The 16,441-nt window shown below is 42.6% G+C and overlaps 1 protein-coding gene across 1 annotated transcript; it reads right to left on the reverse strand.

Annotated features, from left to right (window-relative positions):
• Positions 1-1,758: 1,758 nt before the first annotated feature.
• LOC310723510 (protein lifeguard 3-like) lies at positions 1,759-13,711 on the reverse strand (the record flags this gene model as incomplete). Its single annotated transcript, XM_083536659.1, has 8 exons — positions 1,759-1,934; positions 2,130-2,180; positions 6,925-7,020; positions 9,296-9,383; positions 9,736-9,773; positions 9,926-9,965; positions 10,353-10,417; positions 13,460-13,711. 8 exons carry the CDS (start codon positions 13,709-13,711, stop codon positions 1,785-1,787), a joined length of 780 nt encoding a protein of 259 aa, XP_083392785.1. The 3' UTR covers positions 1,759-1,784.
• Between the last annotated feature and the right edge of the window lie 2,730 nt (positions 13,712-16,441).

A 16,441-nucleotide genomic window follows, 5' to 3' on the forward strand; every position in this document is an offset into this window, starting at 1 on the left:
TGTCTTATTTTCCTTGTTAGTAGGCTGCAATGCATCAAGTCGCATAACTAAGCCTAAAGCTTCTGCTGTTGCACCACTGAGCACATTTTCTTGAGAGATGTCCACAATCTCAAATTCTGCTAAAATCTCAGCATCCTTATATTTGGCTAGAAGATCAACCGCAGCTATAGGCTTCAGCTTGTGGTTAGAGTAGGACTTCAGCACTCGATTAGAGCATTTGAGCGCACTATCATGCAGGAGTGCCTGATAACTACTTAAAGTCAATGTGTTACATCTTGCACCAGTATCAATTCTGAATGGCACCTTCTGAGACAGAATTTCAATGTCTGCTGTCCATTTATCATCACTGTGCTCATGTGTTTGTGTGATATTTATGCTCAGCATCTTATCATCTTCTGATTCTGATTGCAGCTGCACACTGACTGTGTTTATAGATCTTTTTCGGCATACTGCCACCCAGTGGTTCGGTTTGTGACAGTATGAGCATACAGAGCCTTTTGACATTTTCCTTGGTTCCACTTATGCTGTGGGTCTTTACTGCAACTTGGACAGTTTTTTGGTCGATTTGCATGTATTTCTTTCTGCACAAATTTTGTCAGATTTTTCTGAAAGGTTTTCTTGTTTGCTGGTTGGTATTTTGTTTTCACCTTCACTGCTTGCACCTGAGATTCTTCTTCTCTGACTATTTTAATTTGCTTTTGTGACAGTTCAAACTGCGGGGCGATTTCAATTGCTTTTGGTAGCGTTAAATCTTCCCCTTTGTCTAACAGTCTCTCTTGGACGCGCTTTTCTCTGACACCCACGATTATTGCATCGATTAACATATCATCTGGATCACCAAACTCGCAATCCATGAGCAGGAGTCTTAAATCCTTCACAAAGTGATCAAAACCTTCAGTGACTCCTTGTTTTCTTTGTTTAAAACGGTGTCTGGCTATTCTCTTATTTTTCCTCGGCCTTATATAAGTGCCGAACTTGTCCAGGACTTTAGACGGGTCATCTTTCTCACCTTCGCCCCAGTGCAGCGTCTTATATATCTCTCTGCCCTGCTCACCGATCCACGTGCCCAGCCAGCCTGCATGCTGCTTAGCTGTTTGCTCCGATAGCGGGCCGTCGAAGACAAATGTGACGTGGCTCCGAAATCTTTCAAACTCTTGGAACAGATCTGGAGCATCCCAGTCGATCTTAGGGTGATCAAACTGTGATGATGTCATACTTCGTTTATTATCTGTTCCTGACAGACTTCTGACACCATGTAAAATCATGCAACTGACACAGAGCTTCGGTAACGAGATATACTCGGCTCTTTTACTCGGTACAGCAGTGCATACACAAAGTGGGAGGAGTCGAAAACATCAACTACGGAGACCTGAGTGGCATTTAAAGAAACACTGCCATAATGACAATACGTTACAGTGATCTCCACAGATCAGATGTGGATCAACTGCGATGTTGTTGGGTGGGTGAGTGTGTGTGTGTGTCAAGTCAAGTCAAGTCAAGTTTATTTGTATAGCGCTTTTCACAACAGACATTGTCTCAAAGCAGCTTTACAGAAAACAACAGTGAAGGTGAATGGTGTGCGTTTGTCCCTGATGAGCAGCCGTGGCGACAGTGGCAAGGAAAAACTCCCTTAGATGATATGAGGAAGAAACCTTGAGAGGAACCAGACTCAAAGGGGAACCCATCCTCATATGGGTGACATCAAAAGTTTGGTCATAAATCTTTCAACAAAAGATGTGTGTGTGAGTGTGTGTGTGTGTGAGTGTGTGTGTGTGTGTGTGTGTTCAGGTGGAGCTGAGGATGGTGATCTGTAGCAGCAAGGCGACGATAATATTGATGTCTGTACAGAAATACAGAGCTCCAAACACATACTCTTCCGGATTCAGGTTATGAGATCGCTTCCACAACAGCAAGTAAGTTTTGTATACCTGGAACTACACACACACACACACACACACACACACACACACACACACACACACACACACACACACATTTTCATTAGCTGTGCATTTACATTACATTTACTCACAATGGTTTTAGTCAGTACCATTAAAGATGCCGTGAAACTGCAGTGGTAATAGTGTGAATGACACACACACAGTGAGTGTGATTGATAAAGAACTCACCGCAGTGTAAAAGTAGGTCCAGACAAACGAGTACAGGATGTGGTGCTGCCCCTAAACATAGAAAAGAGGAAATACACTTTGTTACAATGTGTGTGTTATAATGCGTGTGTGTCACAGAGCATACATTTTACAGTGTGTTACAGCATGCATGTTTGTGTTACAGGGTAAACGTGTGTATGTGTCTATATGTGCATGCACAACGCGAGGACCAGCATCTCTCCAGATTTTGCGATTCAGTAGTAATTTCTCCACTGACTGCAAGTTTATTCACTCAGAACAGACTTGCACATGTCTCATACAGCCGACAAACATTAGTAGACATCTGTCACAACTACAGAGAGGGACAACTCCCTCAGGAAATCGCTCGAACACTGTGGACCACTGATTCAGCTCGGCCGACAGCGAGACCCCAGCGCCGAGACTGTAAACAAAGGAGGGTGAAACGAGGTGGCATTAGGGCAAGGCTAAGGCTAAACCAGCATCAACCTTTCTTGCCAATGTACGGTCTCTTGAGAACAAAACATATGAACTGTTTCTTTGGTTAACATCACACAAGCAGATTAAAGAATGTAATGTCATGATTTTTATAGAAACATGGCTCAATGACAACATTTCCAGCAGCGCCATTAAGCTCGGGGGTCGCAGTGTTTTCCGGGCGGACAGGACGGCAGAGGACTCTGGTAAGTGCAGGAGTGAAGGTCTGTGCATTTTTGTTAACACATCATGGTTCACAGCCATTCCCCTCCCCCACTTGGGTTAGTCTGATCACCTCTCTTTGTTCATGATACCCAAATACACACCACTGATAAAACGTGTGAAACCAGCTGTGAGGACAGTAAAAGTATGGCCAGAGGGGGCCATATCTTCTCTACAGCAACAGTTTTAGGACACAGACTGGAACATGTTTGCCTCACAGGCCACACTGGACTCTCATACAGACATGGACATTTACACATCATCTGTTTTGGACCATATCAACACGTGCATTAACAATGTCACTACCGTCAAACACGTAAAAGGGTTTCCTAATCAGAAGCCGTGGATGAACTCTAAAGTCTGTCTCCTGTTACAAGCAGGAGATGCTGTTTTTAAATCTGGCAGTGCAGAGGACTACAACAGAGCCAGGTCCAACCTGAAAAGGCATCAGGAGAGCCAAGCTCACATTTAAACTTAACATAGAAGAGCACTTCCACAACTCTGACCCCAGATGCAAGTGGAAAGGCATCCAGACCATCACGGACTACAAACCAACAGCTCGATCTCAACCAACCAGCAGTGCCATCCAAACGGACAAACTCACTTTATTCTTGTTTTGAACAAGGCATAGGACATTTCACCTCAAACACTGACTCTTCTACTGCTCACAGCCCACTTTCACTCTCAACATTGGACGTCTTTTCAGTGTTTAGCAGAGTGGATGCATGCAAGGCAGCTGTTCCGGATGGCATACTGGGACGTGTTCTCAAAACATGCGCTGGACAACTGGCACAGGTTTTCATTGACATTTTCAACCTGTCACTGGCCCAAGCCACGGTCAATAGCGAAAGTTTCTCAATACTTTGTTATATACCCTTTGTTGGCAATGACAGAGATCAAACGTTTTCTGTAAGTCTCCACAAGGTTTTTACACACTGTTGCTGGTAGTTTGGCCCATTCCTCCATGCAGATCTCCTCTAGAGCAGTGATGCTTTGGGGCTGTTGCTGCGCAACACGGATTTTCAACTCCCTCCAAAGATTTTTTTATGGGGTTGAGATCTGGAGACCGGTTAGGCCACTCCAGGACCTTATAATGCTTCTTACGAAGCCACTCCTTCGTTGCCCGGGGTGTTTGGGATCATTGTCATGCTGAAAGACCCAGCCACGTTTCATCTTCAATGCACTTGCTGATGGAAGGAGGTTTTCACTCAAAATCTCACGATACATGGCCCCATTCATTCTTTCCTTTTCCTGGCTTAAGCAGGGGGACATGTCTGGCAATGCAGGATTGGAGTCCCTGGCGGCATAGAGTGTTACTGATGGTAGCCTTTTTTACTTTGGTCCCAGCTCTCTGCAGGTCATTCACTAGGTCCCCCGTGTGGTTCTGGGATTTTTGCTCACTGTTCTTGTAATCACTTTGACCCCACAAGGTGAGATCTTTCGTAGAGCCCCAGATCGAGGGAGATTATCAGTGGTCTTGTATGTCTTCCATTTTCTAATAATTGCTCCCACAGTTGATTTCTTCACACCAAGCTGCTCACCTACTGCAGATTCAGTCTTCCAGCCTGGTGCAGGTCTACAGTTTTGTTTCTGGTGTCCTTTGACAGCTCTTTGGTCTTGGCCATAGTGGAGTTTTGAGTCTGAGTGTTTGAGGTTGTGGACAGGTGTCTTTTATACTGATAACCAGTTCAAACAGGTGTCATTAATACTGATAACAAGTGGAGGACAGAGGGCCTCTTAAAGAAGACGTTACAGGTCTGTGAGAGACAGAAATCTTACTTTTTTTTGTAGGTGACCAAATACTTCTTTTCCACCATAATTTGCAAATAAATTCTTTTAAAAATCAGACAATGTGATTTTCTGGATTTTTTTTCCTTACTTTGTCTCTCATAGTTGAAGTGTACCGATGATGGTGGCTGACTAAATATCCCATTGTGTATATATATATATATACAGTGCCTTGCGAAAGTATTCGGCCCCCTTGAACTTTGCGACCTTTTGCCACATTTCAGGCTTCAAACATAAAGATATTAAACTAATTTTTTGTGAAGAATCAACAACAAGTGGGACACAATCATGAAGTGGAACGAAATTTATTGGATATTTCAAACTTTTTTAACAAATAAAAAACTGAAAAATAGGGCGTGCAAAATTATTCAGCCCCCTTAAGTTAATACTTTGTAGCGCCACCTTTTGCTGCGATTACAGCTGTAAGTCGCTTGGGGTATGTCTCTATCAGTTTTGCACATCGAGAGACTGAAATCTTTGCCCATTCCTCCTTGCAAAACAGCTCGAGCTCAGTGAGGTTGGATGGAGAGCATTTGTGAACAGCAGTTTTCAGTTCTTTCCACAGATTCTCGATTGAATTCAGGTCTGGACTTTGACTTGGCCATTCTAACACCTGGATATGTTTATTTGTAAACCATTCCATTGTAGATTTTGCTTTATGTTTTGGATCATTGTCTTGTTGGAAGACAAATCTCCATCCCAGTCTCAGGTCTTTTGCAGACTCAATCAGGTTTTCTTCCAGAATGGTCCTGTATTTGGCTCCATCCATCTTCCCATCAATTTTAACCATCTTCCCTGTCCCTGCTGAAGAAAAGTGGGGATGGTGTGTTCAGGGTGATAAGCTGTGTTGCTTTTACGCCAAACGTAACGTTTTGCATTGTTGCCAAAAAGTTCGATTTTGGTTTCATCTGACCAGAGCACCTTCTTCCACATGTTTGGTGTGTCTCCCAGGTGGCTTGTGTCAAACTCTAAAAACTACACTTTTTATGGATATCTTTAAGAAATGGCTTTCTTCTTGCCACTCTTCCATAAAGGCCAGATTTGTGCAGTATATGACTGATTGTTGTCCTATGGACAGAGTCTCCCACCTCAGCTGTAGATCTCTGCAGTTCATCCAGAGTGATCATGGGCCTCTTGGCTGCATCTCTGATCAGTCTTCTCCTTGTATGAGCTGAAAGTTTAGAGGGACGGCCAGGTCTTGGTAGATTTGCAGTGGTCTGATACTCCTTCCATTTCAATATTATCGCTTGCACAGTGCTCCTTGGGATGTTTAAAGCTTGGGAAATCTTTTTGTATCCAAATCCGGCTTTAAACTTCTCCACAACAGTATCTCAGACCTGCCTGGTGTGTTCCTTGTTCTTCATGATGCTCCCTGCGCTTTAAACGGACCTCTGAGACTATCACAGTGCAGGTGCATTTATATGGAGACTTTATTACACACAGGTGGATTCTATTTATCATCATTAGTCATTTAGGTCAACATTGGATCATTCAGAGATCCTCACTGAACTTCTGGAGAGAGTTTGCTGCACTGAAAGTAAAGGGGCTGAATAATTTTGCACGCCCAATTTTTCAGTTTTTTATTTGTTAAAAAAGTTTGAAATATCCAATAAATTTCGTTCCACTTCATGATTGTGTCCCACTTGTTGTTGATTCTTCACAAAAAATTACAGTTTCATATCTTTATGTTTGAAGCCTGAAATGTGGCAAAAGGTCGCAAAGTTCAAGGGGGCCAAATACTTTCGCAAGGCACTGTATATATATATATATATATATATATATATATATATATATATATATATATATATATATATATATATATATATATTAGTGGACTTGTTTATTTAGCCTGCACGTTTCTTAAATGCCATAATCTTTCAACCTTGTACTTCTGCACATTTTTTTTTTCAATGCCACAGCCTTAGAACCATTTACTTCTCAACAATCTCCACAAATCTCTGCACTGTTATAGCCTTTACGATTGCTAATTTTTGCACTTCTGGTAGATGCCAAACTGCATTTTGTTGCTGTGTACCTGTACTATGCAATGACAATAAAGTTCTATCTATCTATCTATCTATCTATCTATCTATCTATCTATCTATCTATCTATCTATCTATCTATCTATCTATCTATCTATCTATCTATCTATCTTACTGTGTAGATGTTTGTTACAGTGTGTGTTACACCGTGTATGTGTTGCAGTGTAGAGGTTTGTTACAGTGTGCGTGTGTGTGTGTGTGTGTGTGTGTGTGTGTGTGTGTGTGTGTGTGCGTGTGTGTGTGTGTGTTGAGGAGCATTAGTACTTACAGGGTAAAGTAAGAGGACGATGGCTGTGATGAAGCCTGTTATTACAAGCACAATGAACAGGACACACATAAGACCAGGCAAGGAGGGGAAGTCCACCTGAACTCACACACACACACACACACACACACACCGAATTATGCAGTCAGAAGTCAGTTTCACACACTGATAGGAAGTAATGATGATGATACTCTAACACATGTTGGAGATGAGTGGTGGGGTGTGTGGTTGGGGGGGGGGTGTTCTTTTTCTAACTTCGCTCGGTGTTTCACTAAGGGTATCACTTTGGGCGTGACCAACTACGGAAGCTTTTATGACACCACGTCTGTCTTGACAGACAGGTCGACCTGATATCAGGCTCCGTCCCACCTTTATTTCTCAGGTCAACTTCTTCTACTTTAACTTTCATACAACAATAAGGACACTTAATAATCCATATCCTTCTCTTCCTGTCACCCTTTTCTCTCGCTCTCACTCTCTCTCTCTCTCTCTCTCAGTCGAGTTAAACATGCTCCTGAGGCTCCAGTGACCACTGTTCCTGCCCCTCTCCCCTCCGTTGATCTTCCCACTTCGTCCAGGTCTGCCTCTGGATAGTGTTCTCTCCGACTGGAGGCCACTCTGTGCAGCTTGGGATGGTTTCTCATCAACACCTTGGGTGGTTCCATGAAATTCCGGAGTAAGAACGAGAGCTTTGAGGATGGATTGGACTGTAGTTAATGTGAACAGTCTGCTACACTGACTCAGGAATACAGTTCGCTTCTGATCATCATCACTGCACCCCGCAACATCGTATATCTGAGACATTCGGTGTAACCCAGATGAGGATGGGTTCCCTCTTGAGTCTGGTTCCTCTCAAGGTTTCTTCCTTATGCCATCTCAGGGAGTTTTTCCTTGCCACAGTTGCTCATCAGGGACAAACGTACTTACAAAGAACATATTTACTTTTTATCGCCACAGTATCTGTGTAAAGCTGCTTTGAGACAATGTTCATTGTTAAAAGCGCAATACAAATAAAAATGAATTGAATTGAATTGAATACTATCATTCACACTTTCTTCCAGTGAGGGACATTAAGGGACATTAAGCTCTCTCAGCACATCCAGTTCCCGGCTGGTTTTTGCTTAATTGTTCATCGTGCGGGCCGTCATTGCATTCCGCCACCGAACGCGAGACCAGTCATACAGGATCGTGCTGAGCGACGTCAGGGTATAGCGTCTGCATCTGCTAGAACTAGCTTGGCCCAGGACGCAGAGGGAGCAGTGAGAGACCTTTACGACGGAAAAAAAAGCAGCCTGCTCAACCTGCTGCTAGACAGCTCCTCTCAAATTTCGCTGCCTGGAAAAATCAAAAGATTGACGGCGTCCATCTATCAGAGAATGCACAAATATGCGGGGCAGTCAGTGTGCTTGCTAAACGCGGTTACTTTACTGTCCACGTACCAGGCGGAGATTTTGGAGGTGTGGTGAATTACCTTGTCCTGCACTCTTCACGAGGCACGGTTCAGGGCTGTGGCCGCATGATGGGCATAGCTGTGTCAGGTGAAAGAGCATTGTGGCTTAACCTGACAGGCTTAGGCGACACACAGAAAGCGGAGGTGATGGATGCTGCCTACGACCCCGCTAAAGGTCTTTTTGGTCCAGCTCTTGAGAAAATGAGGAAAACCATCACTCTCAGGAAACAAGAGGATGAAGCTTTTACCCTGTGTTTGCCTCACAAGCTGACTCAGAACCTGCCCCCTCAGCCAGCACGACGGGGCTTTGCCGCAGCCGCGAGAGGGAGACCGGTGAGTGCGAGGAGTGGCTCAGGACCGTGGGGAAACATTAGTTTGTGGCCGTGGTGGCTAGAAACCGTCCACCCCACCCCGAGGAGCGGAAGAAAAAGCGTGCAACCTGACACGCGAATGTTCCCCTTTCCTCTTTTCTTCCCCGGCGAAGCAAAGGAGGAGGGAACACAGCCTAGTTTTGAGATCCGTAAGGCTTCCTCCTTAAGTTCTCTCATTAAGTTCGAGGAATAAGGGAAACTGTTCAGTGTCACCAAGCACTCACTACATATTTTCAGTCGCACGTCAGTTCAGACAATCGCACAATAAAGACGGCATCAACCCAAGTTCAAAAATAAAACAACACAATAAATGTGGCACTTTCACATCCAGGCGGTCAGCCGAGGGTGATAGTGTGCAAAAATATCAAGAAATTAGTGTGCACCCTGACGTGGTGTCAAAGGAGCTTCCGTAGTTGGTCACGCCCAAAGCGATTTCCTTAGTGAAACACCTCACTCTGTTATCAAAGAACCCGGGATTACGTTAAGTAACCCATCGGTTTCATTCGATAAGGAGAACAAAGGTGTGTTTTCAGAGCCCCTGTCTGGTCTTTACCTTGGTCTGGAAACTGAACACTGGAATGGTCACACACACCACCACCATCATTCCCAGATAATAAACCACAAGATTCGTCTCATAATAACTAAAAGCAAAGAAACAGGAGGGTGAGGTTTAATACACGTTACACTGCTAATTAACACCAGCATCAAATTCAGTTGTGTTTTAGACACACACACACACACACACACACACACTCACACACTTTAATGTAGTGAAAGTGAAGTGTAAGAAAACTGTAATAGAACAGTAAGAGAAGAGAAAGAATACTGTAGGAGTGCTGTATACAGGAGGAAGACAGCAGGAGGATGGTATGAGTAAAGAAAGAGTACAGTATGAGATCAGTATGAGTGCTTTACTATAAAGTACTCATACACCGATTGTGTGTGTGTGTGTGTGTGTGTGTGTGTGTGTGTGTGTGTGTGTGTGTGTAAAACCTTGACATTAATCCAGCCGTAAAGGACATGGCGAGAGTCTGTTGGAGAGAGAAGTGAAATTAATCTACATTTTATCCTCTACACTCGTTTATCAGAGAAAATGAGAACAATGCAGATTATTTTTTTGGCTAAAATGTTGTGACATTCTGACGCCCTGCAGGCTGAATACTGGTGTCTTTTATACACTTACAAATATGATCAGGTAAACCAGGTTCACAGGAAATCGTCTCCTGTGATAGAAAGAAGAGTAGAAACAGTTACACTGAGTGTTTTAGTGCGCACATTACTGAACACAGCAGATTACAGGATCCACTCACTTTATTTCTTCAATGAACGTCAACCCATAAATTGTGAAAAAAACACAGCTGTGGAGAGAAACACCTTCATCATCATCATCAGGTTCTGGTTTTAATTTGTGTTTGTAATTAATATGGATAAATAACCAGAACTCACAGAGACACCCCGTAAACCACAGGATTCTGGATTATGAAGAGACGCACTGGATTACTGTAGGACATAAACACACATGTCATGTGTGTGTGTGTGTGTGTGTGTGTGTGTGTGTGTGTGTGTGTGTGTGTGTGTGTGTGTTTATTCTGTAAACGGATGACACTCACAAGAACGTGAACACCGCTACGATTGAGGTTGTCACTAACAGCTGCAACGCCAGAATCAGATAAACCTGCAACACGACAACAAACAGCATCTTATAGAATAATATACACGCTGTGGACAAAAGTATTGGGACACCCGACTTTTCCAGACGTATGATTGATAGATCAGATAGGTACAACTTTATTGTCATTGCATTGTACAGGTACACAGCAACGAAATGCAGTTTGGCATCTACAGAAGTGCAAAATGTAGCAATCGTGCAAATAGTGCAGATAAAAATGTAGCATATTTACAGCAAGTGATAAAGTGATAAATATGTAAACATATGTACTGTGAATAAATATAAAGGCAGAGACGTGTGGACATCATTAAGAAATACAGAAATGGTTCTGAGGCTATGGCATTGAAGAGTAATGTGCAGAAGTGAAAGGTTACAAGAGTATGGCATTTTAGAAGTTAGCAAGCTGAATAAACAGTCTACTATATATAAATATGTAAATATATATACACACAGGTTATATACACAAATGAATGAAATGTTGGGCAGAATGTACAGTAATAATATAAAGATACATAGATAAAAATAATGCAGATGTAATGAATAATAGAAAAGTATATAATATGTACATGTATAATACAGAGGTTATTTACAGTGTTTTGTTTTGTTTTGTTTTGTATTGATTAGCGGTGTAGTGTAGAGTTGTTGTAGAGTTGTAAAGCTGTCCCTGAACCCGCTGGTTCTGGTGTGTAAGTTCCTGTATCTCCTTCGTGATGGAAGGAGGTTAAACAGTTTGTGACTGGGATGTGAAGAGTGCTTGATAATGTTGTGAGCTTTGCGCAGACATCTGCTGTGGTGAAGGTGTTCAATGGCAGGTATTTGGGTCCCAGTGATGCGTTGGGCAGTTTTGACCACCCTTTGCAGGGCTTTACCTTCACACACAGTGGAGCCTCCGTACCATACAGTGATGGAGTTGGTCAGGATGCTCTCAATGATGCAGCGGGAAAAACTCTGTAAAATCCTTGGGGACAGATGAGATTTCTTGAGACTTCTCAAGAAGTACAGGTGCTGTTGTGCTTTTTTAACCAGAGCTGACATGTTCTGCTGCCAGGACAGATCCTCAGAGATTTGAACTCCCAGGAACTAAAAGCTGGAGACTCGCTCTACCTCAGTTCCATTGATGTTGACTGGTAGATGTCTCCTGCTGTTGGATTTCCGGAAGTCCACAATGAGCTCTTTGGTGTTCGTGGCGTTGAGGGTCAGGTTGTTGTTGGCACACCATGCTGTCAGATTACACACACACACACACACACACACACACACACACACACATACATAAACATGTACTACAACTACAGCATTATGCGTGTGCTGGTCCCCTCCCACATAGGTCTGAAAAGCACACAAATCGTCATACTGATCTCTTCCCTGTAGGCCGATTCGTCGTTGTTGTCGATCTGTCCGACCACGGTGGTGTCATCTGCATACTTAATGAAGATGTTGGAGTTATACAGAGCACAATCGTGGGTGAACAGGGAGTAGAGCAGTGGGCTCAGAACACAGCCCTGCGGGATGCCAGTGTTCAGAATGAGGGTTGAGGATACCTGGTTGCCCAACCTGACAGATTGAGATCTGTTGGTGAGAAAGTCCAGAATCCATCTGCAAGTGGAGGTGCAGATACCCAGTGTACTGAGCTTAGTGATCAGTACAGTGGGGAGGACTGTATTGAATGCAGAGCTAAAGTCAATGAACAGCGTTCTGATGTAGGTGTTGCTTTTATCCAGGTGGGTGAGGGCTGAATGAAGAGCTGTGGAAGCTGCATCCTCTGTTCGGGCGATAGGCAAACTGGTATGGGTCCAGTGTAGGTGGTAGGCCCGCAGTGAGGTGATTCAGTACCAGTTTCTCAAAGCACTTCATAGCAATGGGGGTGAGTGCAACCGGGCGAAAGTCATTCAGGCATTCAGCAGCTGATTAGGCACTGGTATGATAGTAGTGGTCTTCAGGCATGTTGGTACCGTGGCTCCGGCCAATGACAGGTTGAAAATGTCAGTAAAAACCTGTGCCAGTTGTCCAGCACATGCTCTGAGAACACGTCCCGGTATGCCATCCGGGCCAGCTGCCTTTCGTGCATCCACTCTGCTGAACACTGAATAGACGTCCGTTGTTGAGAGTGAAAGTGGGCTGTAAGCAGTAGAAGACTCTGTGGTTGAGGTCAAATGTCCTGTGCTTTGGTCAAAACGAGCAAAAAATCGATTGAGTTTGTCCGGTTGGAAGGCACTGCTGGTTGGTTGAGCTGTGCGTTTGTAGTCCGTGATGGTCTGAATGCCTTTCCACATGCGTCTGGGGTCAGAGTTGTGGAAGTGCTCTTCTATCTGGAGTTTGAATGTGAGTTTTGCTTTCCTGATGCCTCTTTTCAGGTTGGCCCTGGCTCTGTTGTAGTCCTCTGCACTGCCAGATTTAAAGGCAGCATCTCTTGCTTTCAACAGGAGGCGGACTTCAGAGTTCATCCACAGCTTCTGATTAGGGAAGCATTTCACGTGTTTGACGGTAGTGACATTGTCAATGCACGTGTTGATATGGTCCAAAACAGATGAAGTGTAAATGTCCATGTCTGTGTAAGAGTCGAGTGTGGCCTGTGAGGCAAACATGAGCTTCTTCTCCAAACTGTTCCCACAAAGTCTGAGGTACACAACTGTATGGGACGTCTTTTTTTTCTTCATTTGAACCAGGAGACTCAAAACCTGTTCCAGCATGACAATGTTCTTGTGCACAAAGCAGCTTCATAAAGATCTGCTGCACATGGGTTGGAGTGGAAGATCTTCTGCTACAGAGCTCCAACTATATTGAACACCTTTGGGATGAATGTGAACACTGACTGCACCCCAGGACTCTTTAAATGATCACAAATTTCCACAAAATCTAGTGGAACATCTTCCCAGAAGAGTGGAGGTTATTATTAGAACAGGAAATGGAGACTAAATGGAATGTTCCAAACAATTCACATAGCAATCGTATGGTCAGGTGTCCACATACTTTTGGCTCTATAGTGTATCTGAATACATTCTAAATTCTTATTAGAACATTTCCTCAGTACAAAATCACACGTCTCACCTTTCTGATGAACGCATGGCGAATACTTTTATTTTCCCACAATGCACTGGGGTCACCTGAGGACGTGTAGGTGGGAAGTATAACAGTGGACGTTCCTGTGGGTGGAACTCCTGCTCCTGCTCCCGCTTCAGCTCCTGCTTCAGCTTCAGCTCCAGGCATCTCGGGTGTGGTGTAGGTGTGAGGGGGGGGAGGAGAACTGCCCCCCTGAGGTTGGGACTCTTCATAAGATGGAGGGAGTTCAGACTTAAGCATGATGATGATGCTGTGAAATAGAAAACATACTTTCAGAACCTTTATACCTTTTAGTATCTATCTATCTATCTATCTATCTATCTATCTATCTATCTATCTATCTATCTATCTATCTATCTATCTATAAAGCAGTTGCCATGGCTACTAAAACAGTTTTAAACAGCTAATATGTTACAGCATGTGTCCTCATTCCAAACTCCAGCCTCTTCCTTATACATGTGCACTACTTAACACCCTGAATAGTGCACTTCATATCCAACATCAATGTGTTTCAAATTCAGCCTGTAATTCACTCACTAACTGCTTCAATTATTATTATTATTTTCATTCACACACAAATGTTACATGTTTTCATGAGTTTCTTGTAAACGTTTTGCAAATTTTACTGAAAATCAAATGTTCAGATTTCATAAATCTATTAAATTGTGTAATATATTAGAAATAATTTGATTCTGTTATCATTCACTTTCATTACAAAATAAATAAATAAATAAATAAATAAATAAATAAATAAATAAATAAATAAATAAATAAATAATGCAGGAGAGAAAATATGCAATAAAGATGTATAAGGACATTAATTTTATATTGAGTAATAAAATAAGTGTTAAAAATAGTGTTTAATCTGCACAATGATAAAGACGTAAGAAGTAATAAATAAATAAAAAGTCTTCATCTGCGTTTGTGGATTTCTTCATAAACTCCGCCCCTTTGCGAAGCCCAACCTACTCGCGGTCTAAGCCCCTCCCACTTTGATCCCGCTGCGCGGCCACGTTGGTCACTAGGCAACATGGACGCGCGCGCGCACACAGAGTGGAAGTTAGAAGAGTAAAATGTGATGAATGCAGGAAGAAGCTCCTTCATTTATTACAGCATTTTGATGATTGATAAAAGCAGCAGCAGCACAGAGTCGAGAACTGCAGGACTTCCACTACAAGGATCCAGTGAGCAAACTGAAAGCTAATGCTCCCATGTTTTCCGATTGACCAATTTCACTACGAATTCCCCAAATAAAATGCGTTAAAGCTGATAAATATGTCCTTTGAGATGTTTTTTCTGTTCATTAGCAGAATGTTCACATGTTTAAGAGTCATTACAGCTGCATAAAAGAATGTTGGAGATGTTTGAAAGAGTTTTGTTGTGTGGGTAAAATGTGCGCACCTTCTCTTATCTCAAACAGCGCAGACTGAGAGCTGTGTAGTGATGATGCAGTCTAATAGCCTTTTTATCAATGACACATCCTGTGACGTCTTTAGTGGGCGGGGCTTCAGTGGAGACAGTGGTGTAAAGCAACAAACTGCAAATACTCTCATTACTGTAATTCAGTAGTTTTTTCTCAGGAATTGTTTTTTTATTCAGTATTTTACTGTATTTCACTTGAGTAGGTTTTTAGTGCTGGATCGGTGCTTTTACTGCTCTACTTTCCCTCACGACTTTATTCACTTGTTTCCTGCTTGCATTCTCTACTTTAATAGAAGAAATAAGACTCTTTCTTACACTTGATTTTCTTTCCTACCTAGGATTGGAGCTTTTAGATGTAGAACACTAGTTAGTGGTCAGATCATGCTTCTACTGCTAACCTGATGTACGGTGGCCGAGAAGTGCAAAACACATTAACAGATCTGAAAACAAAATAACAAATCCAAAAACACAACGACAAAATTCAGACAAACCGGAAAAGGTATGCATATGCATATAAATGTCCTTCCTTAAAGTAGCTTTGCAATAATTCCATTTTCTCCTTGCTTGCCAATGTTTATTTCTTTTCTTTTTTTTTTTTTTATTTAAAGGTGCACTAATCATAATATAAAAAAAGTTTAAAGTAAACAGAGAACTTTACACATGTACAAGAAACAAAGTTATAAGATTTCATACTTCCTGTATATTTTGAATGACAGGTGTGTCGTCCAATCATGGGTAAGTTTCCGTTCACAAACTATACCTACCTTTTCCGGTTTGTCTGAATTTTCTTGCTGTGTGTTCGGATTTGTTGTTTTATTTTTGGATTTGTTGTTTTGTTTTCAAGTTTGTTAATGTGTTTTGCACTTCTCGGCCACCGTACTAATGCTAATAGTAACTATAATAATTGTTGTGTATTTCTTGCCACTGTTATGAGACTACATCTCCCATAATGCATTGCATTACATGTGTTTTACAGAAGTGTCTCATGCTTTTCAGAAAACCAAGTAAAAGTAAACTAAGTCATGCAATGTGGGTGTGTGGTGTCATGCATGGCTGCTCGTTCTGTTAATGTCCCAAACACAACAAAAAGAAAGGGAAAGGAGGAGGACAAAGATTAAACGATTAGCAATTAAGAGATTAAGTGACTGAATTACTGACTTTTACACACGCTGGTAGTTTGGTCCATTCCTCCATGCAGATCTCCTCTAGAACAGTGATGTTTTGGGGCTGTCACTGGGCAACACAAATTTTCAACTCCCTCCAAAGATTTTCTATGGGGTTTAGATCTGGAGACTCGCTAGGCCACTCAAGGACCTTGAAATGCTTCTTATGAAGCCACTCCTTGGTTGCTTGGGCGGTGTGTTTGGGATCATTGTCATGCTGAAAGACCCAGCCACGTTTCATCTTCAATGCTCTTGCTGATGGAAGGAGGTTTTCGCTCAAAACCTCACGATACATGGCCCCATTCATTCTTTCCTTTACACGAATCAGTCGTCCTGGTCCCTTTGCAGAAAAACAGCCCCAAAGCATGATGTTTCCACCCCCATG

The sequence above is a fragment of the Silurus aristotelis genome (genome assembly GCF_946808225.1).
Source record: "Silurus aristotelis genome assembly, chromosome: 3".
NCBI lineage: Eukaryota > Metazoa > Chordata > Actinopteri > Siluriformes > Siluridae > Silurus > Silurus aristotelis.